The sequence below is a fragment of the Anopheles merus genome, chromosome X, assembly GCF_017562075.2.
Source record: "Anopheles merus strain MAF chromosome X, AmerM5.1, whole genome shotgun sequence".
NCBI lineage: Eukaryota > Metazoa > Arthropoda > Insecta > Diptera > Culicidae > Anopheles > Anopheles merus.
The window spans coordinates 182,338-200,467 of NC_054081.1; the positions used below are offsets into that span (position 1 = coordinate 182,338).

General features: G+C 42.6%; 1 protein-coding gene across 1 annotated transcript in view; it reads left to right on the forward strand.

Annotated features, from left to right (window-relative positions):
* The first annotated feature begins 1,378 nt into the window (after positions 1–1,378).
* Positions 1,379–18,130, forward strand: part of LOC121590799 (protein sevenless) — a 32,252-nt gene continuing 15,500 nt past the window's right edge. The window contains exons 1-2 of the mRNA XM_041910805.1: positions 1,379–2,362; positions 17,194–17,256. Of these exons, the coding sequence (XP_041766739.1) occupies positions 2,078–2,362; positions 17,194–17,256 (348 nt within the window). The 5' untranslated portion in view covers positions 1,379–2,077. The remainder of the gene's footprint in view (positions 2,363–17,193; positions 17,257–18,130) is intronic.

Below are 18,130 nucleotides of genomic sequence, written 5' to 3' on the forward strand. Positions count from 1 at the left end.
CCCGCCCCGCGCAAACTCCCCGCCCTATTACGATCGAGGCGACGGGAGGGGGAAAAATCATTCTTTCCCTTTAACTCTACAAAAGTGACGATTTTTTATGCTTCGCTTAGTAAAATATCGATGCTCAAAATACAAAACAAAAATACTTCGGTTGAATGAAAAACTTCTGTTGCCTTGTTGCATCAGCAAGTCTCAATTGACCACAGTTTTTGCGCCGAATAAGATGAAGAAGAAGTAAGGTTGCTGACAACTGGCCTAGTAAAATGAAAGAAGTAGTGTTGAGTATCACACCAAAAGACGGAGAGAAAAATAGTTCTCTCGGTTGAGAATATGACAGTAGCACAACGAGCAGTAAGAATGCGCAGCCAAAGGTGAAACATGTTGACGAAAAAGTGACACAATTTGGCGTTTACGAAAAAGCGTTAAAAATTACAGCGTAATCTGGCGCAGTTGCTACCCATTGCTAAAGTGCATTATTTTTAATTGATGTACGTTTCATTTTAATACTTTATAAACAAAATATCAATTGATATTCATGCTCCTAATCTCTCTATCAGCTAACAAGAGAGGCTTGACTTTCTGTCATGTAGTATAGCTTTACGTTGTTCAAGTTTTGTCAATGTTTTTTTATGCCACCACGAGAAAACTCGCTTTTCAAGAGAAAATTTACAAGCTATTTTGTCAAAGTTGACAAATTTTTCAACATTTTGTCACTGCCTCGCGCCTGTTAGATTTACACAAAAAGCATAAAAAAATTTCAAAAACAAATTGGTGTCGTTACAGAAAGAGTTAAAAACAAAAGAGTCTACAATAGACTGGAATATATTTTAGTTGCTATATAGAATGCAATACAGCTGAAAAATCGAAATGGTTTCAGATTTATAGTTTTTACCGATTTATTTTTTGCGTAGATAATTACAGATTTAATAAATCTCCATTAGATAGGGTATCGGTTCAATTAAAAAAATTTGTTCGTGTCTCTAAAGCTAAAAAATAACTTAAAACTTAAATCAGTACAAAAATCCCTGCAACGGCCATTCCTGCATGAACTCTTGCACCGATTTGTTGCGACGATCGTTTCATTCATAAATGAATGCGCCTGTGTGCGCAAGAGAGGACTCGTGCACGAGAGCGAAAGTAACAAAACAAACCGATTTGCCGATCATGCTGAATATATTCGAAACTTTACTCCAGTTCCAAATTCCAGCGGGGAAGCAATAACCCGGCAAATGGCGTGAGCAAGTGCGAACGCTGGGAGCAAGATAGAAGGATAGCGACAGAGAGAGAGAGAAGGAGAGAGAGAGAGAGAAACAAAGGGAGAAGGAGAGAGAGAGAGGGGATCGCTTGGTACAGAACGCAAATGAACAATGCGTCCACTTTGGGAGCGAATATTCTGTCGGGAGCATTTCATTCGAGCAGTCGCAAGTGATCGAGCCAATTGCGCGCACGCTGCCGCTGCTCCGTATCCCGTGACGTGTGATTGTGTCGTTTTCTGATATTTTGCGGCAGCACGCGTTGTTTGGTGTAACGATTTTATGTTTTTGAAAGTTGATCTTGTGGTTTTATCGAGTCCGAACTATGCTTGGTTTACGTAGTTGAAAAAAAGAGCGTTCGAAGTGTTTTACCGGCAAGAATCTGGCATTCAAATTTCGAAGTGATTATTAACCAAGACAGTGAAGATAGTTTTAGTGGAAATGAATTTGTAACATATTTAGCAAGAATGTCCCAAGTGATTGTTTTTTGCTCGGTGATCGTTAACAGTTAGGTGTATTGCAGTAAAGCATGAAATGCTTGATAAAAAACATGCAATTGGGATCAAAGTTGTCTTTTTCCTTTACAAATAAGGCTGATTAACCAATCGAGCGATCGGAGTTCAAAATAGGACTAACTGTAAGCGCTAGACAAACTCGGTGCAGCATAGGAGCGTCCTCTAGCTTAAAAGTGTAACTTCAACATCTGTAACGTGTGAAAAATAGTTCTATACAAACCTGGTGTGAGTGTCGGGAGCGGTGATTCGGAGAAATCGGGAAACTTTTCTTACCCCAATAATTACACCAGCAGTAGGCTAGGGAACGGAATGTCAAACACGTGGCCCCCGGGGCCAACCGGAACCGGAAGGGCCCGGAACCGTGGCGGTGTAGCTCTGCGCATCAATCAATGGGTTGCGGGGCACACGTCTACTGTCAACCGGTCGCTATCAACGGTGAAGCTGCTAGCATTAGTGGCAACGATAGCTACCGTCCTCCTATCAACCGGAGTGGACGGGTCGACCGTTCCGACGTCCGCCGAGCTTGGCGAGGATGACTACTCCGGCGCCATTCAGGACCTTGAGACGGGTTGCATCAACCGTTGTCCCGATCAGGTAGGTAAACAACTGGTCTGTTTCTCCGGGAGGTGCTGTTGGTAGTTCACAACCTGGAACTACACAACCATTAAACATCAAATCAAAGCAATTAGTAGCTAATTAATGCTTTATTTGTGCAAGGCTGCTTGTTTAGTTTTTTTAATCTTATCTTTTGAAAGATAATCAAAAAAATATATATTTTAATTTTAAAGGATGAACCATAGATTTCTATGTTACAATTCTTGGTAAATTAGACATTTTGAGCTACTATATTTTCCTCAAATCACTCAAATCAGGCAACATAAAGATGGCTTTAAGTAATGAATGCAACCAAAGTTTAGAAGATGCTCAACAAGCTAAAAACGTCTAAGTTTAAAGCCCAACATGCTACAAACATGATTATTAATCGAACCATACACAAATGCGATGCTGCTTTGTTGTTGATTCTTCGCGCATTTAGCAACCGAACATATTAGCCATGTGCCAAATGTTACGGCTGTGTTCTTTTTACCAGAGCGGGAGCGATTCTTCAGCCCTCTGTCAAAATAATTCATATCAGCTACCCTCCCCCCCTCCCCCTTCTCCAGTTTTTTGCTCTAGCCCATTTTTGCATCGTCTTGTCCTTGCGAAAACGATTGCTTTTAATTACGTTCAATTCTATCTATCTTGATTATGCTTTGCTCTGGATGCGAAATCTCAAGGCTATCGTTCGGTTCTGTGACGAGAGGTACGGTAGCTTCGTTTTTAATAGTTTGCATTATGTCGGATTCAAATCAAGTCACCCGCATAATGTCATTTAAGTGTTAATGCGAATACATTTGAAGATTTAACTGTTAATTTATATAACTAACTAAGCTCACCGATGAAGCTACACTAAGCTAAAAGTGGGTTTAGCAAATAAAATAACTTCCAGCTCCAAATATTCTAGCTATACAGTGGGGCAGATGCCACACCAACGGTAGCAGGTAGTAGGAGTTCTGGCGTCAAATTGAACACCACTGGTACGGTTGGAAGAAGGGTCCACCGCCGCCGGTACCCATCGCCAGCACACCAGGTCTCTGTGGATGCTGCTGTTGCTGATGGTGCTGCTGCCTAGCTTAGCCGCAGCTAATACACTCATAATGGAGGCAAAATTATAATACCAATCCCGCCTCCACGGTCATCCCCACGGTTCCACTTCACCATCCCGTGTTGACCTTATCTGTGACAATTTGAGGTGCTGCCGTTTCACTACCGCGCTCGGTTGCGCCTCCGCAATCGGCCAGCGAACAATGATGGAGTCACCTTCCCCCTGGGCTCCCGGGTCCCCTTCATGCTTCACGCACTCACTCACGCATGCACACAAGCCCGGAAAAGGGAGGATGGAGGATGGGGGAGAGAGGGGCAGGGAGGAATTTAACGCTCGCCTACCGGAACCTGGTGCTGACCTGGAAAAATGATTGGTCACCATGCTCCAGTGCATGCGACGGTTCGCGCACCGTATGCTTTTCGTTTTATTTTGTACCGCGCGCAACAATCCCTGGCATCTTCTAGCAAGGGTTATAGGGGAGAGTTGTTTCGCCAAAAGACGCACAAACGCGCTGCCAGTATAAACGGACAGCACGCACTTGTTGCTTTATATCGGATCGCAAATGGCAATTAGAAATCAGTGTGACATATGCTGCGCAAACTTTAGCACAACGGTTTTAATTGTTAACGCACGCAGCGTTTCCCGTTTTCCCACCGGTTAGCATTAATTTATCGTTTTAATAAAAAATGATAGAAAAACTATTCAAACAATGTTATCCCAAAGCATCGTTTCTTCTTATGTGGCGTAATGACCGTAGATGATCTAAATCTGCCATAACTACTCATTGGCCAGGATATAAGTGAGTTGATTGGTTTACCCATATAAACGGGTAAACAGTCTTGAGTATCAAGGACACGATCGATTCAAGATTTGAGCTTGTGACAGACATTCTGTTGATGAAATTCGGTGAACCACTGTTCAGAAAGAAAATATGTCAAAAGTTTGGCATAAAGCTTTTTGTATAAACCCAAGTTATGGCGTCTTCTAGCAACAAAACGCAATATGCAATACTTTCTACGTTTTGTTGCTAGTAAATAGTATCCAATTATTTAATTATACTTGCAATTTCCTCGTTGTTTAATTTTTATTCTTTCAATCATAATAAAATATTTTTAGCCTTTAGTTAAATTAGCACCATCCTCACACATTTACGTCATCTCGAGAGATCCTTAAACAAGCGTTAACAACATACAATGCATGCAGTCCGCTACAAAATAGTCTACATTTGAATTTTATCACATTGAAGCAGCCAATGTTGACATCGAATGAAAATGGGTTGACAATATGGACGCATGTATTAGTAAGTCTTGGAAAATAGTGACATCGAAATCAAAGGTGTTGAGATCAATAAAAACGTTATTTATTCAATTGAAAAACCCTGTAAACCATAACATGTTTTTCGCTATCGGCAAGAATCGTTGTTTACATTTAATAAGAGACAAAAGCAAATGGGTCAAAACCATGACAATACAATGACAATATTGGGTAACTCGAAAGCCGCTCGAGGTAGGTTGACAATTAGTTGTTGTTGACAGATAACTCAACATTCCTCTCTGAGTTTAACCCTAAAGTCAATCAGATGTATGAGTAAAACGACACTCAATCATTTTGCTAAACAACATTGTTTAATCGATAAGTTACATTCAATAAATATTTATACCGTATAGGATCAACTACAATGAAAAAAAGGTAATATTCCAATGAGTTTGATCCAAGTACATCTTCATAAAATGGTCTAGCGGGCGGCTCAGAGGGCCTTCAAAACCTGATTTTAGACATATTACGTTGATTTTTGTGCAGTTAAATCTTTCCAAACTTGTTGCCTGATTTAATGGTTGAATTGTAATTGACAGAACGATCAGCGATAAAAATCCAAATGTGCGGATGCAAATGTGTTTCATGCTATTTTCGATGGTTCCCAGCACATAGTTTTGGTTTCTAATTGCGTACCCGTGCCCACGGTGTGTCATGCAACGGACGTTACTTACACAGCCAATTGAACGAAAAGCGATTTCCTTTTTTGGTTCTTTCTCCTTATCTAGAACATGGCGGGTAACGGCTATACGCCCGTTCGGGACAAATAATCGGGAAGAGATAGACCGAGCTAGAGTGAGAGTCAGATTCATCTTCTTTTGCTTTGTTTTATTGAAGCGCTTGCCTCCAAAATCGAAATTATTCCCGCGCCAAGTATCTCTTGGCCTGGCCCGCGTGAGGCCGTATGTCTAATCGTCTTCCCTTTAGTGATTAGATAGTGTTTGTTTTAATACGGCCTCCCTGTTGGTACTCGTGGTGCTTTCCACCGTTGCTAATCAGTGAACTACGTTGCAGAGGAGCTGAAGGCCGGCGAGAGCCATGACGATGTGGAGAAGAAGCTACGGGAGCTAAGAGGGATGGTGTTTTGAAAAGGTAAATATAAAAAAACTATCCCATGTAAAAGGTAGCACAAACACTCTACAAGGTATTCCAGGGATTGGTGGGTTCGGAAGGATTCGTCGCCGAGGTAGAGCATGGCAATGGCGAGAAAATGTTGTGCGCCGTGTACGAACCACTGGTAATACTGACAACGACGTTACTATAAAAAACGAAAGTATGCTGCTGTTCCGCAAATATTTCCTCCGACGTCGATGCTATTCAGGAATAGGAGGAAGGAGACAACCAAACCCAGACTGTTTTTGTCTGACTGCCGGAGTGGTCGGTTCACTGTTCGCATTTTTGCTTCAAAGTAGATACTATTTCATTATGAAAGGCAAAACATTCGACTTCTGAACCTCGTGAAGCGCAATGCATTATTTTTCAAACATGAAAAATGTTTCGAATTCAAAATGTTGAAAGAGTTTAATATCTCTCTTTGACACGGTGAAAACCATAGGACTTAGTATATTCGTGATTTTCCTAGTTCTACACATTGTAGTTTGTGATTTATTAAGTTTGTGTCCAAAAATCAAGATGCACTTTGTGCAACATTACAAGTTACATCATTTTTGTAAATATCAGTTTGCAAGAAGTATAGGCCATATTACTTCTTGTAATAGTATTATTCTGGTAGGGATGACAAACCACACAGATAATTTGAGTAGCAGATATTTTAATTATGAGTTTTTATAAACGCGATAATTTTGATAAGAAGACAAAGATGCATTTGAGCACATTTTCTAGATAAAGATTGTAAGAATATACATTATAGCTGGGATCAAAATATTATTTGCTTTGAAAGCTTTTCCATAGATGCAAATATTTAAAGAATAAGATATATGTAGGTAATATTGAAGATTAATTTCCAACGTTATTTAAGCACGTACTGCAATATACTGTGAAATACCAGCGTTGCCGGTTTAATTTTAGTTACTTGGTTCTTTTCTGGACTTGGTGGACTAAGGTCGGATTTTCTATAATAATTTTATTGCTTATGATGTTGTTTGAAACATGTAAAAACCAATATCAATTCACTCTCTTATGATATGTTTTTTTACATGCATAATAATGTAATAATAGGAAAGCGATTTCACGGTACCAGCACAAGGAATCTATTACAAAAGCGTTAAACTATGGATTAAATTGAACTAATGTTAAATTTTAATTGACACCATATTTTTATCACGATGTTTGTATGAGCTGCTTCCATTGTGCATTAGGATTTTTGCCCGCTTGTTTGTTAATCGGGGGCACACGAAAAGCCGGTGGTTAGCCTTTTCCCTGCTGTTTTGCCTTTTTTGCTGTTGCTGCTGCTATCTCGAGCGTCCTTTTCGTTGCGTTCCTTTCGTCAAGTGCGCTCAAGAGTGCTGCTTCTGTGCATTTGCCTTTGTAACCGCTCGAGGCACCGGGACGGTTCGCCTGCAATCGACAGTGCGCAGCTCACTTTATGACGCGATTTGACACCCTCGCGCGCCGATTAGTGTCGCTGCTTTGGTCTTTGGTAGACTGACAGGCTGGATTCCAAAGAATGGTTGAGAAGTTTCGGTTACAGTAGAAGGAGTGTCAGCTAGGTTTGAGCACAACGGAAGATACTGTTGGGATGGGTCATCCGCTCCAGAACCGCAAGAACACATCTCCGAGGGCGCAACGTTACCGTTACCACAACACCGTTTATTGTCGTTCCTTTACGGGACCGTATCGAACGCAACCTAATTGATCTGCAGGCTCTTTAACACTCTTTCGACAAACTGAGGCCCCGTCAGACAGACAGTTCAATGTAGATTTTTATGACAGTTATGATGCAGCACGGTCAGGACTTTTGCTCCTGGAATTTTTGAAAAAAAGAAAAAAAAATCAACACCCCACTGCTACCGATAATGGGTGAACCGTGCTGTCATAAACCGCCAAGGTTTATCAGCCTTCTGCGTCCGGACGCCCAAGACACAGTACATCATTTTTTGGGCGATTGAAATTGTGACCCCAAGGGGTAGAACAGTTCACCATTTTTGTCGTAAAATGCTGGCAAGCCATAAAACACGAGCTTATGCTCATTAAATTTAGCGAGAAATGTAGCAATTAACCGAAAACTTTCCCACTACGTAGAGCTTAGACTTAATTAAATTCCATATTGTGCAATCTAGCGAAACGGATGGACACGGGTGCGACAACACTTGTCCGGAAACACTTGTGCCCCCCGGTAGTGTGGTCTACGATAACCTATCGTTCCTAAATCAAAACTTCGCATGCCAATGCGTTCGTCACTTACCTCAGCCCCGGCTCCCGGTAGATCACAGCAAAGCTGCAGCGAAAGAGTAATTCGCTGGTAATACTGACGCAGTCATTGTTCCATTAGTTTTTGTTGCTTTTGATTTGTTTTTATTATTAAGGGGTCGAACGGATGGAACCAGCATCCTCCACCACCAGTACAATTGAAAAAATGATCTTTCATTTCGGTTGCGATTGGCGTGAGGGGGGCTGGAAGTATCTCTCTGATTGGCTCGCCGAGTAATTTGCGTACAGTGCCGAATGCAACAGTTGTCGCAACGTTTCGCGTGTCGCGATACTCGTCAATGGCCAATTACTGGACCATTTGCAATGGAGGGATTATATACGGTTGAAATAAAAAAAAATATTAAGAGAGCCAGATAGTGAGAGATAGAGACAGTAAGCGGACACATGAAAAATGTAAAATAATAAAACAACTTCAAACGCTGGGATGGAAAGTTGTGAGCGCGTTCTAAGCGGCGATGCAAGTGGAATGACACTGCCCACTGACCATCCTCGCGATGGATAGTTGACCAGCGTGGACCAAAACTTTAGAGGGGAACGCGAGGGACAATATTTTGGATCTTTTTTTATACATTCAGTCTTTTTCACTTGCTCTCTCTCTCTCTCTCTCTCTCTCTCTCTCTCTCTCTCTCTCTCTATCTCGCTCTCTCTTTCGCTCTCTCTCGTCTCTCTTTCCGTACAGACCCTGAAAAAAACAGGAAGCCTACATCCGGCAGTTATTTAATCATTATTGTTGCAGTTTTTTCGACATACACTTTTAGCTGCGGTCGCTACCGGTCGGTCCGAAGGGTTCCCGGGCAAAATTATGTGCGTGTTGGAGGTTTTGGGGCTTAGTGATGCAGAGTATGGATTTGGGTTTAGCTGCAGTTCGGACGATGAAGGATGATTGGTTTGTTAAAGAAAGGAGGTGGAACGGGGTGGTCAAAAACGATGTAAGAGTAGTACAGAATTTGGGACGGAGTAGGATTCCAGAAGTAGTCTACAGGAAATCGTCTTTAGCGTACCATTTTCGAAAGCCCCGATAGGGCCTGGTTAGAGGTAAAAACAAACGCAGTTTAAACCAAATTTAAGACTTCTCTAACAAACTTCTATTATGCTGATTTTGTTTTCTTTCGTTTAGAATGGTTTTGTTGGACACTTTTCCGATTGACTCAGTGTCTACAATAAGCAGCAAATTTGAGCCAGACCTCGCAATGGCCCCATGGTATAGTTGATGGTGCGAGCAACACACAACATGTGCTATGGTCCTTGCCATTTTTATGTGTGATAGAACAGCATGTAGCGTTACGCAGGAGAATATTTTCCTCTCCGCTCCTTAGAAATATATATATATATATATATATATATATATATATATATATATATATATATATATATATATATATATATATATATATATATATATATATATATATATATATATATATATTCCGACGAACCAAAGAAGACGGGAATATAAGAGCAAGGCAAGGCTCCCAACCGTGTCATGCGCTTGATGCATCAGTAGCGACTCACAACACTGGTCCGCGGAACTTTTAGAGCTCTTATCCCGCCTTCCCGCTTGCAGGAAGATTCAAGCAATCCTGAGCAAGAAAAAAACCGATTGTGTTCTCTCACCGCTCGCACAGCGGATAGGAGTAAACGTGGAATGCAAGCTAGTAATTTACTTACATCCACAAACAACGCATGCTGCTGGCTCAGGGCCAGTAAACTCTGAGCCCAAGCAATAACAAAAAACACTCGCGTCGCACGCAGACGCTCGCCGGATTTCGATTTCGACCATCATCGCCCTATCGCTCAGGCCGGACCGCGCCACAACTCATTATGCTCGTTCGCGTCCGACCCACCACGATAGAGCCACTGATCGTAATTGGTTGCTTAGTTCGATGTGTCTGACGCCTTATCGTACTCGTCGGTTTTCAAAATACCTCGTTCCTTCCCCACGCTGCTGGGCGTAAGGGCATCGGAAACAGACGCACCATGAAGCTCTCGGGTTCTCGGGGTACTCAAACAACCCCCCGCTATCGCGCTGACTCGCGATGACCTGTGCAACCCCTTCAAGTTGTCAAGTCAGGCAGCGCGCGCCGTGATTCCGGCAATCCTTCCCGGCTCGGAGGTACGAGTCCTGTCGATCCTCCGCTAAGATTTATGCTTTCTTTTGCATGCCCTAGGGCATTTGTGGAGAAAAAAAATAAACACACAAACACAGACACGATTCTGGTCAAACGTCTCGCGGCCCCGTAAAACCGGCTTTTTTTCTTTTTTGGACCGGTGTTCCTGCGAGCCGCAATAGCGCCAGATTTGTTTCCTGATAAGTCCTGATGCAGCTGGAACGTGGAGCTACGCCTAAGGTAGGAGGCTGTGCCAAGGTAAGCCTGAACTCGTGAACGAAGCGCCGGTACTACTATCTTCGGGCAAGTACAACCAACCGGCCCCGGTATCAGCACGGTTCAGCTAAGCTTGTCAGCTCGGCTGTCAAGTTGGCCGTTGCAGTACTTCACAAAATTCCGAAGTGTGGAAGCCTCGTCTCGTATCAATGAGGGGGTTTCGGGGTTGTGTGTAGTGCGTTAGCGCATCAACGCTTTCATGCATAGGATGGAACAGGTTTCCTGGTTTATGTCATGTACATGGCAGCTTCTTGTTGAACATCGCGACGCAACACAAACCACCGTAACATTGCGCAAAGGTGATGCGTCGACGCATTGTTGGTGTGGTTCATGTGGGGATGTATGTTTAGTCTGGTGACATCGCCATCCAGTCAAAGTGGAGCGTGACACCGGAACAATACACTAAACAAACTTCCACCCACTACCATGTACTCCACCTGTATTTCCTGGGGTTTGCTTCGTTCGATCTATGCAGAACGCCTCTGCCCCAGTGGAAGGGGGCAGCCATTTGTTATTGTAATGTGGATCTGCAGTCGGGTAAGATCAAATAGGAGATCATAGTCGTTCCGGTACGCTGCCTCTCAGCCACAGGCTGCGGATGGTTCTGCATTCTGTATAGGGTCGCCTCCATGAGTCGCTACTCGGGGTATCGCATTCTTCCTGTTTGCTTGTTGTGTTTCGGAGATGAGCGAGGAACAATCCAGAGGTTATATCAGCGAGAGAGAGAAAGAGATATATATATATATATATATATATATATATATATATATATATATATATATATATATTATATATATATATATATATATATATATATATATATATATATATATATATAGATAAAGATAGATAGAGATAGAGAGAGAGAGAGAGAGAGAGAGAGAGAGAGAGAGAGAGAGAGAGAGAGAGAGAAAGGAGAGAAAGAGCGTGAGAGATGAGCGAGCAGAGAGCACTGATAGAGAGATAAACAAGAATTAAACCAACTAGTACACGCTGCTGGAAGTTCCTGCTAGAGAGATGAGGCAATGAAGCACAATTCGTTTGGGTGATTTTTTTGAATGAACGCAAGCGATTAGTCGCAGCCAGTCGTGACCCAGTAAGAGGCGATGACCACACGAATACTGTGGCGACAGAGGCCGCCGGCTCATTCACATTGGCCGTAAAAAGGACACACCAGCACGGCATGGCACAGCACACAGTGTCCCCCTCGGAGGGTTTAGTGCTCGCGGAATGCACGCAGAAGAAGTTGCAAATTGAGTTCACGGAAATCTCAATCAAACACTGTTGTCAGAAACGATATATATATATATATATATATATATATATATATATATATATATATATATATATATATATATATATATATATATATACATATATATATATATATATATATATATATATATATATATATATATATATATACATATATATATTGCATATATTGCACTGCACCCACTGCATATATATTGCACTGGGCGGGAGAACTGATCGTATCAAAGAGGACACATTTGGCTGCGTTTGTCTCCACATACGGGCTTGGTCTCTGCGCGTTTGATATGAATTAATACCATTGAGACAGATGGCCTAACTCCGTCGAGGCTCGCTAGCTGAATGCTCCCCATCCCCGGGAGTTTATGTTGCGTTTTCAGGACAGAGTTGGTGTCTGTGTATTCTACTGGATCTCGATCCTAACGAAATTTCGATCATGAGCAAACTGCGTCGTCATCGATATCACCGCTTGGTGGTTGAACGCTTTCTAACCGCAAAACCGGATTTAGGCATCGGACAGTGTGTGTGCTACCTGTCCCGATGATTTCCCAGGAGTATTAAAGCACGTCCTCCCAGGTTCCGAGATATACATTACAAATTTATTGGGTTCATCCTTGAAAGTTATCTCATCATCTCTCACTCTCACTCTCTCTCTTTCTCTATCGCCTTCATCCATACAAGTCATGGTAACGGTTCGGAATGCGCTTGCAATCAAGTAAAGGTCGCTAAAAATAAGCACACCAGTACCTCAACGCAACCACTCGGTGTGTGTGAAAGTTTTATTTCCTAGCAGGTCCTATTTCATTTTTCATCTCCAACCCAACCCCTGAAACCACAATACCTCAGCGCTTCTGATCGACAATACAATTAGGAGTGCCATCGAGACAGCACCGGGGTGATTAGAAGTCAATGACTTGGGTCGCCAACTTATACTAACCCAGCTTCAGAGACTCCCCATTCTTCAGAAGATCATCGGCGGCGTTGTCGAGAGCGACAAAATCGACACGAGGCAAAAATGTTTGCAAATATTTCCTACCGCGTGGCTTGGTTGGCCGTTGCTTATTAAACACTGGCAGGGAAGGTGAAGGAACCATCGCATCACTGGTTTTTTTTCTTCTTTTTATTTTGTGCCCACACTGCCCCCTGCCCTGCCGACATGATATCTTTTTTCAGCAGGGGGAGGGGTGGTTACTGCACACCATCTTACGGTTTTTACGTGCGTTTCTTTTTTAACGCGTTTTGTCTAATTTAATCTATAAATAATGGGCCATATCTTGCGGGTTCGGGAGGGAAGGGGAGGGGGAGGGGCGGTTGGGCAGGTTGGGTCGGGAATGGTTGCACATTTCGGGCAGATCTTTCTTCCTTCCATCTTCCCTAGAGGAACTTCCCTGGTACCGGTGAAGAACAAGTACAATAGAACGGAGAGAAACAATCAGCATCGTGACAAATACCCTCTTCGTTAGAAAGGCGCGTTAAATGGGCAAATGGGAGGCGGTGGGAAGGGCAAAAAATGCGCAAAATGGGTGTAAAAATGCATAAACTGTGTCGGAAAGGTTGTGTTGGCCACATTTTTTTCACACTACTTACTTCCACTGTTCTTTCATCCGTTTGGCCCACTGCTCCTAGTTCACTGCAAGTGACGCAAGAGTCGCAGTTTGGGACGCAAAAATGTCACCGACATGCCGCAAAGAATGGATCGGGGAAGAAAACCCGCGAGGCGAAGCGAACCCGAACAATAATAATTTGCGAAAAATTCGCACTATGCAATGGACGGGATGCTATCGCGAGCTGTCTATCCGCAGCCAGTGACAACAGATTGCCTGAGGAATTATGGGCGCATTCTTCGCTATTTCTAAATACCAGGTCAAAGCAACCAACCGGACCAGACCCATCGGCATGCCCGACAGTTGTAAGTGGTGATGCTTATGACGTTCTGCTTTTTTTTATTACTTACTCTCTTGACTGGGGCCACCGACTGACAAACTTGACAGCTTGTCTGGATGATCGGGCAAGAATGGGTTGAATTCCAGCTGAATTTGGAAACTTTTCGGTTGTGTAAAAAAAAACAAGACTACCTTGGCTACGTTGTTGCAGTTTCGATTTGTTTTGTTGGTACGATACGCAAACGAAAGAGAGAGCAACATCTGAAGTTGACAGTGGTGGACCCCAGAATACAGTACCCTGCTCCCCCCCACCCCCACTGAGACCGGAAGGTTTAGTTTAGGGGCTCAATTAGAATTTATAACGCATGGGCGCGCTCCAGCAAACGCCAACTCGCCGCGTCAATCCGCGCTTATGCACGGTTGAGGAGGGCGCAAGAGCGGGACAAGATAAAGCACGAGAAAGTGCAACAGAGACAGATCGCTACAAATGCATACCGCACCCCCGACCGCCTGAAAGCTTTTCCCATTCCGACTGTTATTCCTGTACGGTTCTGTCCGTTTTTTTACTAGTGTTTTGTGCTGTGTTTGGTCTTCCCATCTCAGTGTCCACTCTAATTACGTTGTGTTTTCATTATTTGGATGTGTTTTGTTAGCTTCCTCGTTGTTCTTGTTATATTACATTTAATTTTACACTTCACTGTGTGAGTTTTTTGTTATAACCCTTTCTGGTTCGAAGTGCTGAGCAGTTGTTAATATTTTAATTTTTGTTACTTTTTACCATGATCAGTCATTTGAAATTTTTACACTGTTTGAACTATATACGATGTCTACCTTTTTGACACTTGGTATATACATGTGTTTTTGTCATGTTTCAAATTAAAACACTTTTTCCATTTTACAACTGTCACTTCTAAGGTCTCTTTCTCTCTCTCTCTCGCTCTCTTCTCTCTCTCTCTCTCGCTCTCTCTCTCTCGCTCTCTCTCTCGCTCTCTCTCTCTCTCGCTCTCTCTATCTCGCTCTCTCGCTCTCTCTATCTCTCTCTCTCCCTCTCTCTATCTGTCTCTCTCTGTTTGTTTCCGGCTTCCGGGGAGCTCCCTGGCTGACCGGCACCGCGGAACGTAAATCAGGAATGAAGCCATAATGCCGGTTGCGTTGCCGGAATTGAGACGAATTGGCCGCTCGGCCAATCATAATAAATTAAGCCCAGGACGCGAGATACAGTCACCGGGCAGCAAAAGGGACGTTGCGAGGGAGAAGAAGGGGGGCGTGTTGGGAGGTATCCTCGAAAGACTATACGAATATAATCTCGTCCCTTATACGTAGTCTGTGCGAAGCCTTTCTCAGTTGATAGTTGATTTTTTGTGCTTCCATTGTTTTTTTTTTCACGATTCTTCTGCCAGTACCTCCTCACCCCCTGATCTGATCATAACATGATTTTTAGGTGCATTAGATTCATCTATTTTCTGATTTTGGTGTGATCCCTTTTGGAATGTTGTATGGTTTTTCTTTTGTGTTGTTATTTTCCATCGTAGCAAACTAAAGCAAACTAAAGGCTTGACAAGGATTTAAACGGCTGTTGGGTACGGTCAAGCGGTTAGGTTTGAATATGGATTGTTTTTGTTGTTGGTTTTGTACTGATCAGATCATGTTTCATCGTTTGTTCATGAGTTTTAAGAATCAAAACGCAAGGGAACAACACAGAAGAGTTGTATGGGTGATCTTTAGAAGCCTCCCACTGTTCTCAATTGTCTCCCTCTCTCCCTCTCTCTCTTTCTCGTTCGCTCTCTCTTTGTTCTATCTCTCTCTCACTCTCTCGCTGCGTTACTCGATGTTGCAAAGGGGGATTTTCCTGAATTTGTATTAATGTTGTGTGGCCTGGGCCCTAAGATGACAGGGTCAGCATTACGGCATAAGGGAGCAGGGTAGGAAAGTTACAAACAAAAAACACTGTATGAAGAGGTAATAATGAAACGATGGCAAGTGCAGCCTGAGAGAGGACATGGAGGTACTGCACCTCCGGAAGCCGGCACATTTCCGGTGCTCTAATGAATGTGGACGCAAATTGCAAGTGCAGTAAACGCCACCAGCATCGTTACCAAGCGAAAGTTAACCTTTTTTTCCTCAATTTGTTAACGCATTTGCTTGGACGCTTGTGGCATATGATCACGAGAGAGAGAGAGAGAGAGAGAGAGAGAGAGAGAGAAAGAGAGAGAGAGAGAGAGAGAGAAAAAAAAATAGAGCGTACTTTTAGCAGCAATTGTGGCTGAGACCATCCCTAACGCTAGTATAAAAATGCTGTACTTTAGGTTTAGAATTATTTTTACTAATCAGTCTTCCATAGAGTCGTAATGGTACTTGCATGCTCCACGTATCTCCGAATATCGTTATAACTGTAAGAATAAAACAAGTTCTCTTTTCCAAAATGTATCAACTACTTCAAAGATTAATTAATTTTTTTTTGTTTGAAGATATAATGTCATGCCAATAATGCATCGGAATCCAACATCATCTGCTTTATAATCTTTATAATCTTTCAAACACTATAGGGCAAGTTCTAAAACATTGTACACATAATTGGAAAACCAGTTACAGCCAAAAAGACAGATAATCTACCTGACCGTTACGGGCAATTACAAATTTCTAACCGAGGCGCCATGGTCCTATCCCAACACAGCGGGAGAGTTCCAAACGGTTGTACCCATTTCTAAAGTCCATCACATAGACATGTAGCCACTGAAACACTTGAGGCACTTGTCCGGTTGCGTAAACAAGATGCCCGCCCAAATAAGGGACCATAGGGCGACACACTTCAGTGGCGCAAAGCGACGAACACAAACCAGAATTTTATTACCGATGTCCCGATGGTTAGCCGGACGTTCTCCAGGCATATGCATACGCAAGTGCATGACGGAAGATCGGTTGTTTGTAAACAATCCTTTGAGTGCTATTTCTTACGCTAAACAATATGGGTAGAGGTATTCCAACCAATAGATTCTGTTACCCGCAACTTGAGATGCGCGATTATCGTCAGCATGTTTGTTGAATGGTTCGCCTTTTTTTTTTTTTTTTTTTTTTTACGACCGTTGCACGAGGCAGCGTCTTTGCCCTTGCAAGACGTCATGTTTCTGTCCCTTGAGTGTCTAAAAATCATACAAGCATCTCTATACAAGTATTTAGAATCGCGCATGTCACAAATAAGAAAGTTTGCCTTGCTCTAATTCAGAACTGTCAAACTGCCTGCTACGAGCCAAATCTATCTATCGGTGTGGCGCATCGACAGTAAATGTTCATCTATTCCGAACACCTGAAGAGATGTCCAACTTTGCAGATATTTCTACTATTCGTTAGATCATTCATTGTGATAAAACTTTGTAATATTTACTATTTATAACATAACTAGATTGCGGCCCGTGCTACTATTTCAAGAAGCATGTTGGTCCGTTTAGTCAAATGAGTTTGACATCGCTGCTCTAATCCTTTGCTAATTCTTTCTTTTCATGTTCTCGGCATTGCGAATCGCTTGACGATCACGACCAGAATCAAACGAGCTTCACCGAGCATATCGATGCGAGCTGTGGTAATGATTGCTACATAAAACAGGTAAGTAGACAACAGGTTTCCCTGGAACTCCATCGGACACCCTTCGTTCACGCTCAATGTTCGCTCGTGTTGTACGTTGTCATTCCTCATAACTCATCTCACTCAACCGGTGTGCGCGGAGGAGCGCGCGATTGGAGGGGAAATTGTGGCAGGATTGCCTAATGTAAAGGTAAAACTGAACGAATGCATTCTGACCTGCAGTCAACTGGGCCCATGTTAAGCCCTATCGAAAAAATAACCCTCAGAAAAGAGGACAAAAAACTCATCATGAAATCTGTTCGTCACACCGGTTGCGGACTAACCCTTTCTAGCGATAGCCCCGAGAAGTCAAGCATGGTTCCGCAGTTCTGGTGAAAGCAGAGGAGCGGAATTCACGTGTTCTGCAATTCTGAGTGCGAGAACATGTTGTGGGCACAAGTTAGGCCTACTCAACTGCGTGTGGATGCATGCATGGAACATAATGGTTTACTGTAGCAAAATGAGCAGCTTGCTTTCGATGTTGTGTATTGTTGTTGTGTCTTAGTTGTGTGTGAATCAGCTGCTTATCTAAATAATTTATTGCAAACGCTTTATCATAAATTGATTTAAACAGGAAATAATCTTGAATCTTATTCTCCGGCTGTAGTTGAAAATAGATGAAATTTTGATCGCAGGACAAGAATAATTTACTTCGAATTTTTAACACATCCCACAGTGATAGGTAGCAATTAGTTCAAACAAAGAACTCTTAGCAGCAATTGTCTCATTCTCTGTGTCATCGGATCATCGAGACCAGCAACCCTACGCTGGATGAAAAAAATTCTTTTCTTTGGACTTCGAATTGTGTTTATTGCGTCTCGCGAACAAATAATAATCACGTTCCAACATGATCGTT